The sequence below is a fragment of the Malus domestica genome, chromosome 11 (assembly GCF_042453785.1).
Source record: "Malus domestica chromosome 11, GDT2T_hap1".
Classification (NCBI taxonomy): domain Eukaryota; kingdom Viridiplantae; phylum Streptophyta; class Magnoliopsida; order Rosales; family Rosaceae; genus Malus; species Malus domestica.
The window spans coordinates 31,871,812-31,890,366 of record NC_091671.1 but is presented as its reverse complement, the minus strand read 5'-3'; the positions used below and the strand labels follow the sequence as shown (position 1 = coordinate 31,890,366).

At 34.6% G+C, this 18,555-nt stretch overlaps 3 protein-coding genes across 4 annotated transcripts; 2 read left to right on the top strand and 1 right to left on the bottom strand.

Moving 5' to 3' along the window:
* The first annotated feature begins 970 nt into the window (after nt 1-970).
* Nucleotides 971-2,757, top strand: LOC103448557 (uncharacterized). The gene is made up of 2 exons (XM_008387817.4): nt 971-1,507; nt 2,489-2,757. Exons 1-2 carry the CDS (start codon nt 1,057-1,059, stop codon nt 2,539-2,541), a joined length of 504 nt encoding a protein of 167 aa, XP_008386039.1. The 5' UTR covers nt 971-1,056; the 3' UTR covers nt 2,542-2,757.
* Nucleotides 2,758-9,254: 6,497 nt separating this feature from the next.
* Nucleotides 9,255-11,504, top strand: LOC103423006 (uncharacterized). Its single transcript, XM_008361075.4, has 3 exons — nt 9,255-9,875; nt 10,574-10,760; nt 10,896-11,504. Exons 1-3 carry the CDS (start codon nt 9,511-9,513, stop codon nt 11,280-11,282), a joined length of 939 nt encoding a protein of 312 aa, XP_008359297.2. The 5' UTR covers nt 9,255-9,510; the 3' UTR covers nt 11,283-11,504.
* Nucleotides 11,505-12,416: 912 nt separating this feature from the next.
* On the bottom strand, nt 12,417-16,930 carry LOC103423005 (mRNA cap guanine-N(7) methyltransferase 1-like). 2 transcript variants are annotated; one of them, XM_008361072.4, is made up of 12 exons: nt 16,533-16,930; nt 15,919-16,058; nt 15,760-15,828; nt 15,608-15,679; nt 14,644-14,745; nt 14,417-14,473; nt 14,159-14,297; nt 13,830-13,894; nt 13,596-13,709; nt 13,297-13,420; nt 13,149-13,210; nt 12,417-13,039 (listed from the first exon to the last, which is right to left on the bottom strand). In XM_008361072.4, exons 1-12 carry the CDS (start codon nt 16,606-16,608, stop codon nt 12,944-12,946), a joined length of 1,116 nt encoding a protein of 371 aa, XP_008359294.1. In that variant the 5' UTR covers nt 16,609-16,930; the 3' UTR covers nt 12,417-12,943. The 2 variants fall into 2 exon arrangements, with proteins under 2 accessions (XP_008359294.1, XP_008359295.1); XM_008361073.4 differs by having other exon boundaries at nt 15,760-15,807; nt 16,533-16,867.
* Between the last annotated feature and the right edge of the window lie 1,625 nt (nt 16,931-18,555).

The following is an 18,555-nucleotide window of genomic DNA, read 5'->3' as shown; positions in this document are numbered from 1 at the left end:
CGATATGAAATTAGGCATTCCGTGAAGCTAACTTTGTTATGGGTGTTGTTACAAATCTAGGTATCACTCGTTATATAGTCTCTTTAATCTTGAGAGCACTGCTACTTGCCTCTTTCCGTTGTAATTTCTTTTATAACTTTGTTCGACTATATTAGATTATGTTTGTAACTTGAAAATACTTTGTTCTTTAATTTTTTTTTGCCAACAAAACGAAAAGACAATATTTTGAACAATATAACTAGACGATGATATATCAACCAAAGTGAATTAACAAGAGCAGACCCATTCAATGGCAAGGGCGGACAACTCCCCACTCGGCCTCGAAGAAAAATCTCGTTATCGGTGTTGGATTTTTGTCATCCAACAATTGGGCAAGGCAGGGTGCTAAACGGCCATAAATCTCATCTTCGACTTGAAATCAGCAATCATTTTTGTCTTTTTATCTTCTCTATTTCAAAATCAATTCACCTATGTTCTCCGAATTCACTCAAATTTCTCTATCTCCAACTTTTTTCCTCAGTCATTCAGATGACAGTATTGCTAAGACTCGCTCGCCAACAAAGAAAAATTAAGGCAAGAACGTCATAACAAGTTTCGAAGATGTACCTCAGTTAAGTTGCACCTAAAAAAGCTTACATGTAATTAAACAATAATTTAAGTTGAATTAAAAAACTACAACTAAGACTGACATGGAATACATGATTAGTAGGTGACAAGAAAATGTAATATAATATAATATATTTATGGTGTAGAATGTAGATATACTAGATACAACTTTACGAAACAATTTGGTACAAGAGCAAGCAAGACAGCGAATGATTAAGTTAACTCCATAATTAGGTGCTACAGTACAAGATAATTAAGCTCATTGCCCCCACCCCCACTTCAAAACAATCACCAACCTAGGGCAAAATAGTAAATTCAGACACCGGTCCTCCTTTAATAAACAGTCTTTCGACTTTCCAACTCTCCCAAATACATATCATCATCCCTTAAAATCCACACACTCTCACACACACTCTCTCTCTCTAGGCATTTTCCATCCAAACCGTCACCATGTCCCTGTTTAACACCCAGTTCTCCTTCTTCTTCCTCACAGTCTTTCCATGGACCTTTCTCCTCTTTCTCTCTCTACCCCTCTCTCTCTCCTCCACCAACATCCATGACCTCCTTATCTCCCAGGGGCTGCCACCTGGCCTCCTCCCAAAGGAGGTCAAGTCCTACACTCTCTCAGACAACGGGGAGCTCCAGGTCTTCCTTGATGCCCCATGCCTCACAAAATATGAGAACAGGGTTTTCTTTGAGAGTGTTCTGAGGGCAAATCTCAGCTATGGAAGCCTCATTGGGGTCGAGGGTTTGTCTCAGGAGGAGCTCTTTCTTTGGCTGCCGGTCAAAGACATCATTGTTGATGATCCAAAATCAGGTCTCATTCTCTTTGACATTGGGGTTGCTCACAAACAGCTTTCTTTATCACTCTTTGAAGATCCCCCTGACTGTAAACCATCAGGTAATCAATTCACGGAAAATGATTTTCACACAGCCCTGTTTATTTTTGTCGTTGATTCTCCTTTTATTTATTCAATCAAACGATGGATATATACAAGAGTTTCTAGGGTGAAGAGTAGGGTGTGTAGAAATTACTGATCTTAATTCATTTCTATTTTTTTTTTCATTTAATTATGTTTTTTAAGTTCTGTTTGTGCAGTTAATCTGTAACATGTGTTGCAGTTTCTATTGATGTTGGTTTCTGGGTGGTTTTTTTTTTTTTTTAGGATTTTAATCTGTCATGTCTCATTTCTGGTGATAAATATTGTGCATGTTAGTGTTTCATATGTTGGAAGGACTTGTTTTTTATTTGTAGTTCTTTGTTTGTTTTATTCCTTAAAAGATATATTTTTTCTTTGCCCTTATTTTCTGTTCCTACACCTGATGTATCAAAATTTCCCTATAAACAATTAAAAAATGATAATATTGGTAGAAATTTCCTGTATAAAAACAAAAGAAACAAACTTTTGTTGTTGGTTGATCTTTTGAGGGAATTGATTAGGCTTCTAGCTAGCTAGCATTTCATATTATAAGTGTACTAATATATATATATATATATATATATATATATATATATATTTTATACAACCGATAGTCTAAAATACTAGGATTTATAGATATTTTTAGGCGGCTGTTTAGTATTACGGTTCAATAATATTTTTCAATTTCATATTTAATTTTTGTTAAAGGTAAATTTGAATCACATTATTGTTAACTCTATTGTGAGGCTACACTCACAATTTTCCTTTTAATGTAAATAATATCGTTTATTCAAAAGAAAAAAAAGAAGACATTTTTAAGCAGGTATATACGGCATAAATACTATACCGATGTACTAACCAAACTCACGTCTGCAATAAATATTACATACTTTTAAAGTTTGCATGTAAAATGGTGGTCTTGATCCTTGAGCGCCTAACAATTTTCATGTGACTGTTTGCAGGTGTGCTGAAGAATCATGTGAGGAAGGCGAAAGGCTTTTGGGGTCTGAGATAGGGAGAGTGGAGATGCCAACTTGTTTCCAACTATGTCGTCTTCTACTAGACTACTTCTATAGAATATTAATGCAATTTTTAATATTTTAAATAGCACTAAGTGTAACATGGTTAATTGGCTTGATATTATTAGAGGCTTTTGAGCAAGGGGATTGTAAAGATGTGAACTCCTGGAATCAGATTAACGGTTCTCATTAATCTTCTAGCTTTTGACCAAGTTTTTTTTCTTTTTGAACAAACAATATTAGCTGGAAAACTGGGGCAAGCATTACAATAGTCCAGTAATGATGTAGTTCAAATAGCTTTTGACGAGAATTGAATATAAAACTTCTCACTTACAAGCGAAGAAGGATATCATTACACCGTAGTATTAAGTGGGGGTAGTCCAAGTTTTTAAATTATGTGATGTATTGCCAATAGAAAATAACTACGTCATCGAATCATCAATAATTACGTCATATAGTTTATAAAATATAATTTAAATAGGTGTGTTTTCTAATTCATCAAATGAGAATCCTCTCCGGATCCTCAAATTATGTCTGTTTATCGTAAATTTCGTTAAATACTATTTATATTTAATTTTAAATAAAAATATTTAAAATGATTTCTGATTCTACGATATATTATGAACGGATACGAAGGATCCCCGGAATCTTCATTCTAAATCGTCTAATCTGTTTGATTAAGCGAAGCAAAAGATCAAATTCATTTATTCCCTTCGGGTAAATTATATTATATTTTCATGTTTGACTTGGCAAGGAAAGAATTTTTGTTTTTGTAAATGGTATTTCTATTAAACTAATCTCTGCGCCGAATCTGCCGACTCTCCATCTGCTTGGTAGTAAGTGAGCCACTTTGAAACTGTCAATCGACATCCTACTCCTGGTTCAAAATTATAGAGGCTAATTGTACTCTTCTGTTTGTTTTGTTTTTTTGTTTTTATTAATGATAGGGTTAATGGCAGATAAATCATCTATTTGAATTTTATTTTACAAACTATATAATGTGGTGGTTGATAATTGAATTTCCTGTTTAAATTATAAAAGTAATAATTCAATCATCAACCAAAACATCATGAGTTAATAAAATATGGTTTAAGTAGATAGTATTTTTAACATCACTTTTTTTGTGTAATACTAGGAAGACCATCAATTTAAATCATATGACATGATTGTTAATTATTGGATTCGTAAATATTGAATAATATGTTTATTTACTATTAGTGATATATCACATAATTTACAAATGTGTCTAAAAAGTCGTTCTACCTAGTATTACTCTCTTCCTAATGTTAAATCTTAACCATTTATTAACACCTAGGGGGCGTTTGTTTGTCCTCACTAAGTGGGACTGGACTGGACTGGACTAGCTGTTAGTCTAATACTGTGTTTGTTCTATGATGGGACTAACATTAATGAGACTAAAGGGGACTAGCATGGATAAAACCCTTCACTAAGAGGTCTTAGCGAGACCCCCCAATAACCATGGGACTAGCTAAGACTATCCTTTCTCGTCCTCGTCATGCTCAACAACCACTCCCGATAGACTTCTCGTCATCTCCGGTCACCTAGATCATAATAAAATATTAATAATTTATATATTAAATAATATAATATTAGAATTTGTTATTATCCAGCTTCTTAGTCTAACACTGCACCAAATGCTTTACTAAGTTAGTCCAGCTTAGTCTAATCTAAACCAGTCCAGCTTAGTCCTTAAAGCTAGTCTAGTCCGAGATAGTCCGGCGTAACAAACGCTCCCTATATCTCCACAGCACAAGGTGAAATGGCAATTTGATCTTTTATCACAAAATAAAATATTGGGCAGTAATGTATGTAAATCAAATTTTGCTATTTTTTAATCCTCACTTATATGCCATCATAGTATCACTAATTAAAAATAGTAATAAAAAAAGCCCCCACTCTCTCTCTCTCTCTCTCTCTCTCTCTCAAACTTCAGATATTTTTTTCGAGAATTGTTATTAGTACTAAAAAAATCTCATTTTGCATTTTAAGCTTTCTATAATTAGAAGGAAAAATATATTTGCTAAGAGAGTAGAATAAGAATTTTGGAATGCTAATAACAATTTTCTTTTCTTTTTTTTTTCTTTTTAAAATTTTTATATTTACACACACAATTTCATCTAGTAATAGCTTTGCAAGTGGCCCTCTGCCACAATGGTGAAGATAAGTATTGCCCTTACACTACGACGTGAGTTCAAACCCCGTCGACACTCTAATCTAACATCTAATCTAGTAATACCTTTAAATAAATTAATATTTGGGTACTACTCAACGAACTATCCAATTTGTTGACAATCTCACGAGGCCACTAAAACTTTAACACCTATAATATCAAACTATATCTTGCTAACCAAACATCCACCACTCTTTTTGAACCTATAACCAGACACCATGTTTCTTCTTCCTTCCCTTCCAAACTGCCATGACATATCCTACCGTGGTTCTTCGTCTACCCCACCAACCCAAGCCCATCTCCTCTTTTGATCTGACGGTTTAGAGCATTTTTTAATGGAGATTTCGAAAGATACATATACATATTTATTTAGGGGTGTGATATCCACACACCCCATTTTACTTCTCACACACCCTTCCAATTTTCGGCCGTTGGATCGGATAAATTGAAGAAAATTAAAGGATAAAAATTAACAAGGGTGTGTGAGAAGTAATTTGGGGTGTGTGGATAGCACACCCCTTTATTTAATGATTGACGTGGTAATATCAAATTTTCTCTTTCTCCAACATATATATATATATATATAGTTTTGTTATAAATGATATTTGTAGGGTTCATTTTTAAAAAGAAATCAATTAAATTAAATTTTCAAGATTTATGATTGATGCATTAATGAGACCACACAATAAAATAATTAAAAAAATTAATTGACAACACCTTTTCTCATATTTCAAAATTGATCACAACAAAGAATTCATATGTCAATCTATAAGATTAACATATCAATTGGAGCTTATTTCTACTTTCAAATTGGATTGCATGATATTCCACATAGGATATAACATCTTCTTTGAAGATGGTCTTACTTGTCACTAATAACTCCTTCATCAACATATTCAGCAACATACATTCCTGTTCAATTTTGATCTGAAACCAAAAATCCAATTCATAAACTCGCTTTCTGCGATTTAGGTTTTCGATTTCGGTTTGGGGTTGGGTTCTTGGTGCTGGTTTAGCTTTGTTTCAAGTGAAATACCAGAGCAACAAAAGTTGTGGTGATGCTCTCCAGCTTCTTACTACGTATGGCAGAAAACTCCAGTCTCACTTTCGATAGAGTGAAAGCAGAATGTTGGGCAATTTTGGGTGAGAGAGAATAAAGGTGTTGGTTCAGTAGAATGAGTGCATGTTTGCTACCAAAATAGTTGATGGGATATGGGTGCCTTTTAGCTCACCACCTCAAGTGGCGGTAGTGGTGATAATGTTCATCATCCTATTTATTATCAAGGAATGAGTTTCAATTGTGAGATTTGTGTCTATCCACTACATAAATTTCAAAATTAAAACTTATTTAATGGTGATACATAGGGTAGTGAGCAAAAATATTCCCGACAGGTTGTTTTGTGAGTTAAAGAAAGAAAGACATGTGTTATTTTCTTGTTGTGCCACATAACAAGGTCAATTTATTGGGTACTGACCGGTCATTACTCAAGTATTGTTATTAAAAAAGGAAAAATTAGTATCCGATCCCTAGTTCTTACTGTTCATTGACTAAGACCTTATTAGTTCTCAAATTTTGATTCAAGTCCCTAGCATTTATGTGATAATGAATTTACATGTTTATTATATAATTTTTTAATATAAAAATTAGTAATTAATTTAGGGTTTAATACTCACACCTCTATTAATTACTTCTAATTAATTTTCAATTCAAACATTTCCAAAATAATAAAAAATTAAATTAAATTAAGTTTGTACCTATTAGTTTATATATATATATATATATATATATATATATATATATATATATATATATATATAAAGATTCTCAATTTTTTAATCTTAAATGTATCCATTCATATAATTTTTTAATTTTTTTAATCTTAAATGTACCCATTCTCAAATATATCAATTTGTTATATGTAAAATGTACCTTTTTTTTAATATAAAATCCATTCAAATTTTTTAGTCCATGTTTAAACTTATATGGGTACATTCCTTTTTCGTTAATTTGAGAATGTATCCATGTTTTGGTACAATAACTTTTTTTGTTAATTTTGGTTAATGTACCCATACATATATGTACACACACACACAATATAATAGAGAGTATAATTTATATTTTATTATTTTTAATCCCATAAATTATGGGTTTTATTTAAAATCTCATTAATATAAACAATTACAAATTTCAATTTTTAGTTTTCAATTTAAAATATATAGTAACTTACATTATTACATTAATGTCAGGGACCTCAATAAAAAACTAAACACTAACAAGGTTTCAATCAAAGAATATTGATAGCTAGAGACCGCATCAAAAGTGTACCTTAAAAAAATGATAATGGTTTTGAAATTTAAACTTGAAGGTGTGCATGTTTGCTAGGTAGACCAAACCTCAAAATTTAAACTTGAATATGGAAGGTGAAGTATACTGCTTTAACCAACTTGAAAATGTCTAGGATAAGCGTTTTGAATTTTTTTTTATTTTTTGAAAAGCTAAATTCATTACCAACAAAGCAATATTATAGAAAAGGAGGTCCAAATACAAACATAAGCACAAAATAGAGGAATGACCCAAATGCAAAAGTAAGCACTAAACATAAGAATGGACCCTCTATACAAACAAAAGTTAGAGCCCAATACAGAAATTGGAGCCCACAACAGAAAAAACCAAAACACAAAGAAGCCCTATCAACTTCTGCTCTCTCTCTCTATTACCGTCGTCGCCAAAGCTTGAACACCAAAGAGGGGATTGAAGCCTCGACAGGAGATCTGCAGAGAATGGTGTTGTAGCATCTTACCAGAACCAGCAACCAACGTCATCATCAAGCGATCAAAGGATGGGTCAAATGTGACCCATGAACTACACAACTCACCACTGCAGATGTGAAATCCACAAAAATGGTAAGGTGAGATAAGGGCACCAGCAGCAAACGAATACAAGAAGACATCAAAAGCAGAAAGCCCAAAAGGAAAAACATCTGATGAAACCTTAATCCCCATAAAATACAAGCCACATGACTGGCTCAACTACCGAAATAGTTTTAGTTCGGAGTGTTTCATTGGCAATGGACTCTTTGGGATGGGCCTCATTTTCCTAGTTGTTTTAGCTTGTGTAAGTTTGTTTTGATTTAAAACGTTGGTGTTTTGATTTTTTGGGAGATAAAATGAAATCCTTGTCAACAGAGGCAAATCCCAGTGCGGGTAAATGAGTAGCGATTCAAAGAAAAGCACAATGGGCAATGGGGATAGGCCTCAATGGTGATGGCCTCAAAGAGTTGAATTCGAAATGGAGAAGTTAAAAATACGTATCTGTTGTAGCTGGAAAAAAAATTACTTATTTTGATGGTTCCGTTCATCTAAATTTTATGATCTAAGGAAATTATGGTCACTTAACGTTCGATCTTAATTTACAAATGAGTGGTCATTTAACTTCTTTTATCATACTTTCTCCTCTATGGTTGAATTAAAATCGAACAATAACTGACCATAATTTCTTTGAACCATGTGAGTAGGATGCTGCATTGTGAATACCAATATATATATATAGAAAATGAATGAAAATCGGAATGAAAAAAAAACTGATGTTCATACTTCTATCTTTTATATAGAAAACCCTAAAGAGAGCTTTTTTTTTTTTTTTTTTTTTTAATACATCGATATTTTTACACTAAATGGAGGGGAAGTTTGGCTAAATCACATAATGAGCAACCTAATTTGATATCGAATTCAAACCCTAAAGAGTGCTTAAACTTATAGATAAATCGTTCCATAAACTTGAATGTAAAATGATCTAAACTTTGAATCTTGCACACTTAAATGAATAATAATGATAATGCTAAATTTGAGAAATTAAGATAATTCTATTTAAACATCATTCTTGCATGTCACACAATAAATCTTACCTATTTTATATAAAATTAAAAGAAGTTAAATAAAAATTCTAACAAAGAAAAAATAATTCATCTACAAATTTTTCTACTATGCGCCAAATCATTGTGTCACTAATATACACCAGAGTTTTAGGCAGTTGAATTTCTTGAACTTTTTGACCAAATAAAAACGTTACCTTTAATATTGAATGCATGCCGTACATCGAATCGATGATAAAATTTTACTTTCTTTCTGTCCTCATTTGAGTATTCGCGTAACTACGACCTCTGTTTTTCAGTTTCTAGTTCTTGGTTTAAATTATTTTTAAAATTAAACATAAAACCTAAAAAAAGTTGGATAAATTGAAAATATCGAGTTTTAATTAAATAAAAAATCGAAGATACTTTAAAAGAACGGCAACCAAAAACAAGTTAACGAAAATAATATTAATAATCCACGTGGCAACCCAACAGCGATCATTAAAGATGACAGTGCTGCGTCGAGGTAATACGGAAATTTCCTCGCAAAAGGAACTTTAATAAAAAATTGTCAATACTGTTTATTTTAACGAAAAATTACATTTTTACACTAAAAATTTAACTATTTACTTTACTATTTATTTTGTCCTTATCGTTAAAACTCAAAGTTTCATATCATTTCCATTATTTTTCTTTCAGATTACGTTTCCATTCAATTTCTCACAAAAAAGAAAATAAATAAATAATCCTTTTCTTTCCCTCTCTCTCTCTCTCTCTCTCTCCCCACACACTCTCTCTCCTCCACAAATTCGTATAAATCCGATTATCCTCCGATAAACATCAATCGGCGAGAGAGAGAAAGCGCGAGAGGTTTCAGGTTTGTACTTTCTAGGGTTTTACCACTCTCACAGCCGTAAAAAATTATGGGAGGTGGCGGAGTCATGAGGTCGGTGGCAAAGGTGGCCGGGATCGGCGGCGTTGTCCACGGTGGCATGCTCCGCGGCGCGCCGGGCGTTTCTTCGCCGACTGGCCATTCGGTCCGCAAGGCCTCAATTCCCGTGGCAGTGACCCTCACGGCTCAGAATCACGGCGGAGCTGAAGTGGCGGCGATTGAGAAGCCTGCGTGGGACGCGGGCGACGAATTTGTCGACTGGCAGGTGGTCGGGGCCGGAGAAGATGATCTGGTGATGTCGGGCGGCGAGCCGATGCCGAGGGTTGTCTTCGACGCTGCGCCGAGCTTCAAGGAGGCCAAAGAGGCTACCGCTGAATTGAAAGACGCCCTCGATAAGTATAATTTCTCCACAAATTAAAATGATAAATTAATTTAACTGTGTTATTTATTGTTTATATTTTCCAATGAATTTCCATTCTATTTTGTGTAGCTTGTGTTATGCTCTGTTTGGTTAACGAGAAAAGTAAGAGAGAAAATTGCAGAATTATGAAAATTTACTTTTCCGCAATTATTGGAAATTTACATTTCTTGTGGAATTGATTTATTTGAATTAGAAATTGCAAAATAGAAAGCGAATGTTTGAGATTGTGCTTTTCTAGTTTTTGGGAATTTTTCATTTGGGATAAATGAAATTATTGAATTGTTGAAGCCGATTTTGTTGTTGTATATGAATGGGTGAAGAAATTATGTACTTTTTTTGGGTAAAATTTGGAAGAAATTAATTATGGAAATGGTTTCGGTGTGAAGAAAATAGATTTTTTGAGTTTATTGGTTTTTGAATGGAATTAACAATTTCTGGTTATCCACATGACGTCGATTGATCCGTAGATGTCTTCGTTGAACATTTGCTTGTATTTGTGATTTCGTATTTTGGGAGGTCCAAAGTTTTCCCCTTCTATAAGCGTGATCGGTTGGACCGTTATGAGGCACCAAATTTTTTAGATTTAAAGAGCTTTCCTTTATTTTATTGATCTATATGTATAATCTGTAGACGAACATTCGTTCTATCACGCGTACTGTACATGAACTTTCAGGGTATATCTTTCTTCACCCAAATCTACTGATTTTGGGGAGCAGTCTGCTGCTGATAATGTGGCTGGACTGTCTCTGATCACAAACCCTGAACCTGAGGAGATGGAATCCCTACTTCTTACTAGGACTTCAGTGCCGAAACATGCTCTTCGGGCATTTGAAATGCTGAGTCAAAGTTCTGAAGCTCAGGTAATTGATTCCATCCATTGCCTTTCTTTGAACATGAAATTTGGCATGTGACTTTTCTTCTTAAAATGTAAAGATGGATGGCTTTGTATAATTTGTTAGCGGACTTAATTTATTTTCTCGGTTTCATTCCCCCAGAATGTTGTTGCTTCAATTGCAAGTGACCCGAATATCTGGAATGCTATGATGGAAAATTCTGCGGTCAAGCAATTTATGGCCAACAAGAACTATAATCATTACATGGAAGAATATGCAGCAGATACCTATCCAGTTTCACACAAGAAGCTTGAAGACGAATCAGAGAAATCTGACCGCTTGGAAGATATGCTCGGTGGTTTTGTGAAGAAAATCAAGATGACAGTGGAGAAGTGGGTCAGCGATTTGTCGTCATTCATCCAGAACATTTTCGAACCCCCTGCAGGTGAGACTGAAGCAGATGGAGGGAATACAAAGTCAGTTGTAGCATCTGCGTTCATGGGACTAGCAGTTATGGTTGTTATGGTGGTCTTGCTGAAGCGTGGCTAGTTAATTCTAGGTGAATCTGCCGAAAAAACAATCCCAAATGTGTTTTATCTCTGCCTAATGAGCGTTGTGGAATAAATAAAAACAAATTTGATGCCGAAAGTATTGCCATCAGATGAGCAGGCTGCGTGTGTATTTCTTTAGTGTAAGTACATCTTTTTCTTTTTCTGTTGATAAATGATTTAACTGATCGTTTAATCAAATAGAGAAGCTAGTTAGATAGCATGTACAGCTTATGCAGCTTCGGTGCTCGGATTATTGTTATGGTCAACTTTCTGTGAATGTTTTGTTGTAAGGTTTTCGTTATGATTTATGCGTTTAGAATGCTTGATCTTGACTAGTTATGCGTTTAGAATGCTTGATCTTGACTTGTTTGGTATTCTATTTGAAATTTTTTATTATTTCTCAAAACATTTCTTAAGAACATTTCTTGAAACAATTTTCTTTAAGACTAAAAAACTTGATTGGTTTGTGTTTTAAAAATTTTAAATCTTATAACTTCAACTAGACAAAGAGATCTAAAAAGAGGGGGTTGCAATAGAGGGAGAAAGAGGAGAGAGGATGAAAGAAAGTAAGAGATGATTGAAGGAAAGAGAAAGAAGAGAGGATCGGACGAGATAGAGAGAAAGATGGGTGAGAGAAAGAACCGAGAGGATGAAGAGAGCAGATTAGAGAAGAGACGAAAAAGGTAAAAAAAGAGGAGAGGGAAAAAAGAAAAGATAGAGGGATAGATTTGGAGTGAGAGAGGAGGAGGGAGCGAAAAGAAATGAGTGAGTTTAAGTTTTAAAACTCTAAAAACTCACTTTTTATGTTTTTAGAGAATAGACTATATTTTTTTGTCAGTCTTGAGTTCAGTTTTTTAAAATAGTCATATCAAACAAGTTTATAAGGTCTAAAACTTGAAAATTGTTTTTAAGTTTAAAAAGTTAGATTCAAATAGAGTACCAAACAGACCCTGCACTGGTTGAAGTTTTATTTCTTTTTGGCTTTGCGCTGTGAATTCAAACAGTTTTTTCATCACATGTTCCTTGTTTTTTAATATAATTTTGTTTTCAGTTTTATGAAACGAATATTGACCAAGAGAGATAAAACGAATATTGACCAAGAGAGAGAATCGAACACAGGATCGCATGCGAATAGATAAACGTCGTTAAACGCCACAAATAAAAGACAAGGTAAAAAGAGTAAACAATGTAATTCATTTGATACATTTGGCTGGGGTTCACTTCTGAGTGGTTAAAACCATTTCTTATAACTACAAACTGTTATTTCCGACGGAGCGTTGATTACGATGAAAGTTACAAATCTTAAATCTTGGATCTTTGTAAATCTACAAAGCTGATAGTAGCTAGTTGAGTCACTCAGCACTACGGTCTGGTGGTATTTCTCATCCCCTGTAAGTAAAATATCTTAGGTTCGAATATCATGGATAACGAATTCGATACCAAATTAGGTTATCCATTGTGTGACTTAACTATTCTCCTCCTCTCATTAGTGTAAAAATATATCCTTGTACTCAGGAAAAAAAAAATAGTAGCCAGTCGAACATTGTGGGGATTCGGGCTCTTGGGCTTTCCCATTTGGCAAACACGTTTCTCCTGTGCTGCCGATCATTCTCCTCTTCTGCCGAAAAAATGGATCTTCGAGACATCATTGGTGTTGCACTAGTCATTACTTATGTACATGACGTCCTCCTTTGATATGTTCATCTTCCCCTTGTCTCTTCTACCGTTTACTTGTGTCCGACCAGGTTCCCCTCGCTGAAAACAACACAGATTTAACACACAGCAAATGCAAACAGACTACAATAATGGTAACAGCAACACAATAATGAAAGATCGCATCGGGGTACAACGAGCGTGCGCTCACCTTCCTCAAGACAAATGCCAAATAGAGATAAGCTACTTCCCATTCGTCTTTCGATAGTGTGCCTGGATATTGACAAGCGGAATGAGATGCATTATCAGACACAAGCAACCGAAACCATATTTTCACAGTTGATAGGCAACAAACTTACTTTGATCTTGGTTACCATCGCCTAATGCACCAAGCCTCCGCATTAACTCCACAAATTCTGGCTTTTTCATATACTCATGAACAAATTCGTGGTTGTTCTTCACAAAAACTAGCTCCATATCATACTGCAAAAGGTGAATTCATTCATATGAATACGAGAAGATTCTTAGCCTAACAAGTAGGAAAACGTTTCAGATAGCTCCTATCACATAGCAGTGTGTGCTTCTGAATGCACTTCTGTCACCGTTTGTGCTGATAACCTTAATAGCAATTTCAAGAGGATGAAAGAAGATAGTATACCTCTTCAACCAGCGATTTGAAAACATGAAAGGGGACAATCCATTCCGGGCAATCAACAGCATCCTCCAGGTGAAACTTGTACTTGATACCAAAGGGGCTCGAAGACTTGAATTTCTGCAGCCATACAAGAAGTATTTGTCAAATTAGGAATAATTACAAATAGTTTATAGATTCTAATGTCTCAGGTTGGAGAATAGCCAAATTGAAAAACAAAGCATCTGAGTAAAGTCATACCTTTTCAGAAAAGTCATCATCAAAACGTATCCAGTAGACGCTATTACCAAAGACCAATCCTTCAGCTGGACATCACAACGAAAATAGGATCTCCGATAAATAATGGTTAAAGTAGTCTGCTATGCCCAAGAATCTTAATGCGAAACATAAGAGAATGAAATGGGAAATACGTATATCTAATGAATTTCACCATCTACTCGCCCAGAGAGAAAATATTGCTTATGAGACAAATGACTGCAGTTATCAGAGTGTCAAATTTGTTTCCGTTTCCTAGGTCACAGTTTAACATGACTCTCAAAGGAAATGAATCAACAAGGAATAAAATAAACCTTCTCTAAGCTTTTTGATAATCACATTCGCATCGGGCATTGTTCCAATAAAAGTACCGCCAGGTCGCAGTAAAGCAGATACATTAGCCAAGGCTCGCCGTGCACGTGCCTCAGTAGACCAGGAATAATGCAAGGCAAACTGCAAAATAAAATGTGTTTTAATGGGTCTGTTTCAAAGGCTTTCCTCCCCTCAAATCTTTTAATTACTATACAGTATAAGGTAGAAACTAGAAAGCCATTAGTGCCCAAGAGGCTCACCTGGCAACTGACAACATCAAAGGGGGCATCGTCAGCCAGGACTTTATCCAGGCGAACCTGAAACCATGCAAATGCATAGCATTAATAATCATATGGTATACAAGCACCACGCAGCGTTTCCACATATGCTGCTTCCTAATGGCTTCTTTTTTGATAGAGTGAAGCAAAGGCAAGCTCCCTAGGAACAAAACAATGGCTTAGTTAGCAGCTATTAAATTTGCAATTACCTCATAGCAATCTCCACACATAAGATGCGCAGGAAATGTAAACTTTTTACGACGCTGATGATGGTCGGCATCGCCATTGTAACGGGTACGACAATCTTCTATCTGTACAAATATTTGAACACAATAATAAGATGGTTGATGACGGCTCACTTTTAAAAATAATAACACTGTAGGCAAGAGGCAGACAGCAAAAATGACTTCCAACATTCTTGCTAAGGTCTTGAGAAAAAATGTCACTCATTTTTCATCAGACAAATACATACACATAAAGAATATTTCATACATGAAAGAGAAGGATGACATTCAAAAAGATCTTTACTGTCATAAAAACTGGGAAATCTATCACTACATGATGAGATGGTGCAAATAAAAGAAAAACTAAAAGTAAATCACAAGCAAAGAAAAAACAGAAGTTGCTTAGGTCGGAAAAATAGCCTTAAACCCTCTCAAGTCTCAACTCACCTACGGAACAATACCATATCATCCTAACCTGGATTTGTCCACATGATACAGTCTGCCAAACTCATACCTCGTTTGACAAGGAAAATACTTTCCTTCCATACCAAATAAAAACTAAATAACTATTGCAAATAAAATTTCTCCCAAACATTAATGAATTGAATAGAGGACACTTCACAATAGCAATAATGTAGGACAAATATTAGTCAATAAGTACTAATGCAAATTTTCCAACATTGATGAATAGAATAGATGACAATTCACAAAAGCTATAATGTCAGGCAACTAGAAGTCTATTACTACTAATGCAAAATTACACATCCTGAAATGTAGGTTAGTGGCTGTGTAGAAATACAGCAAAAAATGGTCCTCGAATCAATTTTTCTACTCCATTAAAAGATAACTAGTTGACTACGATGAAGAGCTTAAACAGACCCAACAAAGCTTTTATCAAAAAGAAAAATGATAACAAATAAGCTAAGTATAACCAAATTTAAGTACTTACCGAGCCTTCAGCGATATCAATTCCAACATAATACGCAATTTTAGCCTTGTCCCATTTGATGAGATCACCTCCCTAGCCAATAGAATACATTCAAAAGAGAACGTTTAGTGGAAGGAAGGGTAAGAGAAAATATACAAATGAACCAGCAATACCTTGCCACATGCAAGATCCAGGACAGCATCTCCTCTATGAGCATATAGCTGGATTAAAACACTCTTAATCTGGTCAACAGGATAAGGAACTATAATCAACTAAAAAGTAAGGAGTGTGATCAAACCATTTTGGAGTATTTAGAAGACTAAAAGACAAACCCAATTGTTAAGCTTCTTTAAATGGATGATTGGACTAGCTTCTCGTTCTTCTAGAGTTTGATTCGTCCTTGCACTGTAATGATCGGCCACTTTACGTGCGAATTTTTTTGTGGTTTCATCCTCCAAGAATTCTGAATCACCTAAGACCACAAAGTAATAAACCATGATTAGAAAAACATGAAGATATATTGTCCTTTGTTGGCTATTACACACACACATAGGCAAAAAAGAAAACATACATATTTGCTTTCCTTTGTTTCTGCTATAAAATATAGTAAGAATTAGAAAATTCAAAATTATAGTCACATTCCCTTCTTCTCAGTTTCCTCTGTTACAAAATAAGTTGGGGAACTAAAAATCCCAGGTTCGAATGAATCACCCTAGTAATCAGGCACACAGAATAATTGAATAAAGGGTAAACTGGCAATCCAAAACACAAACAAATAAGAAAAAAAGGTTCAAACTGTTACAATTCTCTTCAAATTCCTTCACTTTATCAGCAAAAACCCACAAAACCCAGATCCAAAAACTCCCAAAATAACCAAAAAGATTGCGAATTCAGCACAAGGAATAAAAAATCGGAACCAGAAAACAAAAGGGTTTATGTTATTTACCTTCTGGGTTGTGTTTGAATCTCGATTGGGGAGGCCCGAGAGAGGTGGAGGACGATTCCGAGTACCCTCGTTTCATGGGCAAGAATCGAAATAGCACCGGCACACTACTCTGCGAGGAAGAACCGAATGCCGGCACACAATTAGAGCTTTGATAACAAGAAGCAAAGGGAAGCGAAACAGGGACAGATAGCAACGTTATTTTTGTTTATATCTGTTGTGTTTAATAATTATTTATTAGTGAGGTGAGATTTGAGAGAGACAAGGAACGAAGGATAATTGAAAGGTAGCTTTGAGTGGTGTTTTTATGTATCAGATTTTATGTCTGCAGGTTGTGTGGACCTCGCATTTGGGACCGCCTTCAGAATAAATCCTTTTGCTTTTACCGTTTTGTTAGAAGCATGTCAACAAAAGTTCCGGGTGCTTCTTTAGAGCATCTCTAAACGAGGTGAAATTTTTAGTGTGCTGAGAATAATCTGTTATACCAGATGCAGAATTTAATTGTTTAAATTTTATTTTTTAAGTTTTTAATTAATTATATTATTACATATAGGGTACCAGTCGTGTTTTTAATATTTTGAAAAATCTCTCTTGAAGAAGATGTCAGATACAAAACATTAAATTTAAATTTGATGGTTTATCCAAATTTTATGAGTCCATCCAATATGTCATAAAGTTTGATTTTATATTAAGCTTTTTAGCCAAAATGAACTTTGAAATTTGCATAACATATCACTTTAGTCTCTGAGATTGAAAATCAATAGAAATAGTCCATGAGATTGTCCACCATCCATCATTTTGGTCATTCCGTTAAAAACTCCGTTAAGTGTCCCGGAACTCTTGGCCGAAAGTTTGGGCAATTTTCAAAGTTTCATAACTCAATCTTTTCTTAACCAAATTTGACCCATAATATATCAAAATGAAGATAGGAAAGTGTAGAACAAGATTATATCTATTTGGAAGCCCAATGGTTGTCAGAGATGGCCAGAAAATAGCCTGAAAGGGGATTGGTCCGCGGGAAAACTGAAAAACTCGTCAGAAACTGAGTAAACTTTAAACGTTCATAACTTCTTCAATACTCAATGAAATCGAGTGATTCAAAAATGAAAATCATACTTCTCGATGAGACGAAGAGAATGTTATCTTTCTAGACAGCTAAATCGTAGTGGTTTGGCTTAAAAACGGCTCGAAAGTGGTTGTCTTGGTCTCACGATGGCCACTTTCGAGTCATTTTCCTGCCAAACCAAGGCAAATTAGCCGTCAAGAAGGTACCATTCTCTTCATCTCATTGAAAAGTATGATGTTTGTTTTTGAATCACTTGATTTCGTTGAGTATTGAAGAAGTTATGAACGTTTAAATTTATCCAGTTTCCGGCGAGTTTTTCAGTTTTCTCGCGGACCAATCACCTTTTAGGCTATTTTTTGACCATCTCCGGCAACCATTGGGCTTCCAAATAGGTATAATCTTGTTCTACACTTTCCTATCTTCATTTTGATATATTATGGGTCAAATTTGATTAAGAAATGATTGAGTTACGAAGCTTTGAAAATTGTCCAAACTTTCGGTCAAGAACTCAGGGACACTTAATAGAGTTTTTAACGGAATGACCAAAATAATGGATGGTGGACAATCTCAGAGACTATTTCTATTGATTTTCCATCTTAGGGACCAAATTTAGGCTGGAAACAACTCATTCAATCCAAGTCAACATTTAGCTCATCGGTTAGAGCCACTTTTACTACTAAAAATGTCTGTTTTTGTCTATTTGACATTTTTGACATCTTCTTTGGATATAAAAGTCATTTCTATGACAACCAAAACATAAATATTTATGTCAAACACAATCAAAATGCGTTTTTGATGTACACATTTTTTTAGCACTTTTGAATCCCTAAGGGTATGTTTGTTTGCCTTCACTAGCTTTCATTGGACTGGACTAGATTAAGTGCTACTCCAATCTCTTGTTTGTTAGATGTAGAGACTAAGTTTAATAAGACAAAAGTGAGACTCGAATGGACTAAACGT

What these genes read in the sequence shown, in the direction of transcription:
- LOC103423005 (XM_008361072.4), bottom strand. Translation starts at nt 16,608, where the DNA reads ATGAAACGAGGGTACTCGGAATCGTCCTCCACCTCTCTCGGGCCTCCC. An exon ending in TCAAATCGCTGGTTGAAGAG is followed by an intron (nt 13,421 to 13,595) that starts GTATACTATCTT and finishes CACCTTTTGCAG; the next exon opens with TATGATATGGAGCTAGTTTT. An exon ending in CGATGGTAACCAAGATCAAA is followed by an intron (nt 13,211 to 13,296) that starts GTAAGTTTGTTG and finishes GTCAATATCCAG; the next exon opens with GCACACTATCGAAAGACGAA.
- LOC103423006 (XM_008361075.4), top strand. Translation starts at nt 9,511, where the DNA reads ATGGGAGGTGGCGGAGTCATGAGGTCGGTGGCAAAGGTGGCCGGGATC. An exon ending in TTGAAAGACGCCCTCGATAA is followed by an intron (nt 9,876 to 10,573) that starts GTATAATTTCTC and finishes ATGAACTTTCAG; the next exon opens with GGTATATCTTTCTTCACCCA. An exon ending in GTCAAAGTTCTGAAGCTCAG is followed by an intron (nt 10,761 to 10,895) that starts GTAATTGATTCC and finishes TCATTCCCCCAG; the next exon opens with AATGTTGTTGCTTCAATTGC.
- LOC103448557 (XM_008387817.4), top strand. Translation starts at nt 1,057, where the DNA reads ATGTCCCTGTTTAACACCCAGTTCTCCTTCTTCTTCCTCACAGTCTTT. An exon ending in CCCTGACTGTAAACCATCAG is followed by an intron (nt 1,508 to 2,488) that starts GTAATCAATTCA and finishes GACTGTTTGCAG; the next exon opens with GTGTGCTGAAGAATCATGTG.